Source organism: Asparagus officinalis, chromosome 2 (genome assembly GCF_001876935.1).
Source record: "Asparagus officinalis chromosome 2, Aspof.V1, whole genome shotgun sequence".
NCBI classification, from domain to species: Eukaryota; Viridiplantae; Streptophyta; class Magnoliopsida; order Asparagales; family Asparagaceae; genus Asparagus; species Asparagus officinalis.
In genome coordinates this window covers 81,695,952-81,697,540 of record NC_033795.1, presented here as the reverse complement: position 1 = coordinate 81,697,540, position 1,589 = coordinate 81,695,952, and the positions used below count along the sequence as shown (strand labels likewise).

General features: G+C 41.8%; 1 protein-coding gene across 1 annotated transcript in view; it reads right to left on the bottom strand.

Annotated features, from left to right (window-relative positions):
* Positions 1–1,589, bottom strand: part of LOC109831416 (auxilin-related protein 2-like) — a 25,850-nt gene that overhangs the window by 3,184 nt on the left and 21,077 nt on the right. The window contains exons 3-7 of the mRNA XM_020398739.1: positions 1,093–1,589; positions 853–1,012; positions 669–769; positions 454–519; positions 217–306 (exon numbers count right to left, since the gene is read on the bottom strand). The exon at positions 1,093–1,589 is cut by the window's right edge and continues 1,007 nt beyond it. Of these exons, the coding sequence (XP_020254328.1) occupies positions 217–306; positions 454–519; positions 669–769; positions 853–1,012; positions 1,093–1,589 (914 nt within the window). The remainder of the gene's footprint in view (positions 1–216; positions 307–453; positions 520–668; positions 770–852; positions 1,013–1,092) is intronic.

Below are 1,589 nucleotides of genomic sequence, written 5' to 3'. Positions count from 1 at the left end.
TATACTCACACACGCACGCACATGTGTAGGGCCAGCAACATTGCCTTGAATAACTACACAAACCCAATGTGAAACAAAAACAATTCACTCTAGATGGTAACTCTAGTAAATTATCAAGAAATGTGCCCCAAATGAAAGATGGAAACAGGCAATGGGCAATAAGTTTCATGATAATATGAGGTACAAACTAAACAAGATGAAAGAATATTGACCCACATATTGTAACGTTGATAGCAAAGCTCGCAAGTTTCCTTCTTTTCCAGCAGCCCACCGTTTTATCTCAATATCCAGTGTTTCAGAAATTCTCTGATAGAAACACAAATAGCAATGAGATAAAAAGATAAATGAAATAACAGAAAGTATATCTTAAGAAACAACTAATCACAAGTTCTGCAAAGTGGTTTCGGCAGGAAAAAATTAATTTGTGCAATACTTATGAAAAAAAATGCATACATGTCTTTCTGCTTGGTCCCTTTGTGTTTGCATATCTCGCTCGTTCTTCTCAGCAAGAGCTTTTGCCTGGAGATGTACAGAGACAGAATAACCACAACTATTAATAGAGAGTTATGGTGAAAGTTTGGTTTCATTAAAAGTGGATTGCATTTGAGTATCCTTCTTCTTATAGAAAATATCAACATCTACTGAACAGTTATTCAAGATTGCCATACCGCTCTCTCAAGTGTCCTTTGGTGCCTATCAAGTCTGGCTCTTCTCCTTTCTTCAGTCTCTCCCTCAACTTCTAGAAATTCTCCTCCAGATGATGGAGCACCTTTCGAGAAAATAATTGATTAAGCAAGCCGTAGTAAATCTACTTTAACAAGTAATATTACTGTAACTAAATAATTATAATACCTCCAAAAATGGAGGTCAGATCATCCACGATGTTTGTCGTAGAAGATGCCTTTTTAATTGTAGATGAAGAAGTAGAAGATGTCCGTTTTGTCCCATCAGCACTGCGTTTTGTCCCATCAGCACTGCCTCTGCTTTGAGTTTGTGTGTCAAAAATGTTCTCCTAATTAAGTCAGCCAGTTAGTGAGAATCTGTTAGATTCAGGATAAAACTAATGCCAGCGACTCAAGGATAGGTACTTACCGTGGTTGAAGCTCTTTGTTTTGGCGCACTATTGGCACGAGCACCCATGCTAAAGAACGACTCAAGATCATTTTCAGTTTTGTTCTGTTTTTCTCTTGCTGCAGCCGCAGCCCTTTCTCGTGCTTCAGCATGAGCTCTGTCAACTGCAGCTCTTTCAGCTCTAACACGAGCTTCTGCTGCAGCTCGATCCACTGCAGCCCTTTCTGCAGCCCTATCTCGTGCTTCAGTAGCAGCCCGTTCTCTCACAGCCTTTTCCCTTGCTTCTGCAGCTGCTCTTTCAGCTTTTTGTCGTGCTTCTGCAGCAGCTCTCTCACGTGCTTCTTGTGCTGCTCGCTGAACTGCAGCTCTTTCTGCACGTTGACGTGCTTCAGCATTTGCTTTATCGACAGCTGCTCTCTCTGCTTTTGCGCGAGCCTCAGCTGCTGCCCTTTCACGTGCCTCTCTCGTAGCTCTCTCTACAGCTTGCCTACCCCTTTCCCTCTCCAGTTCTCTTTCCT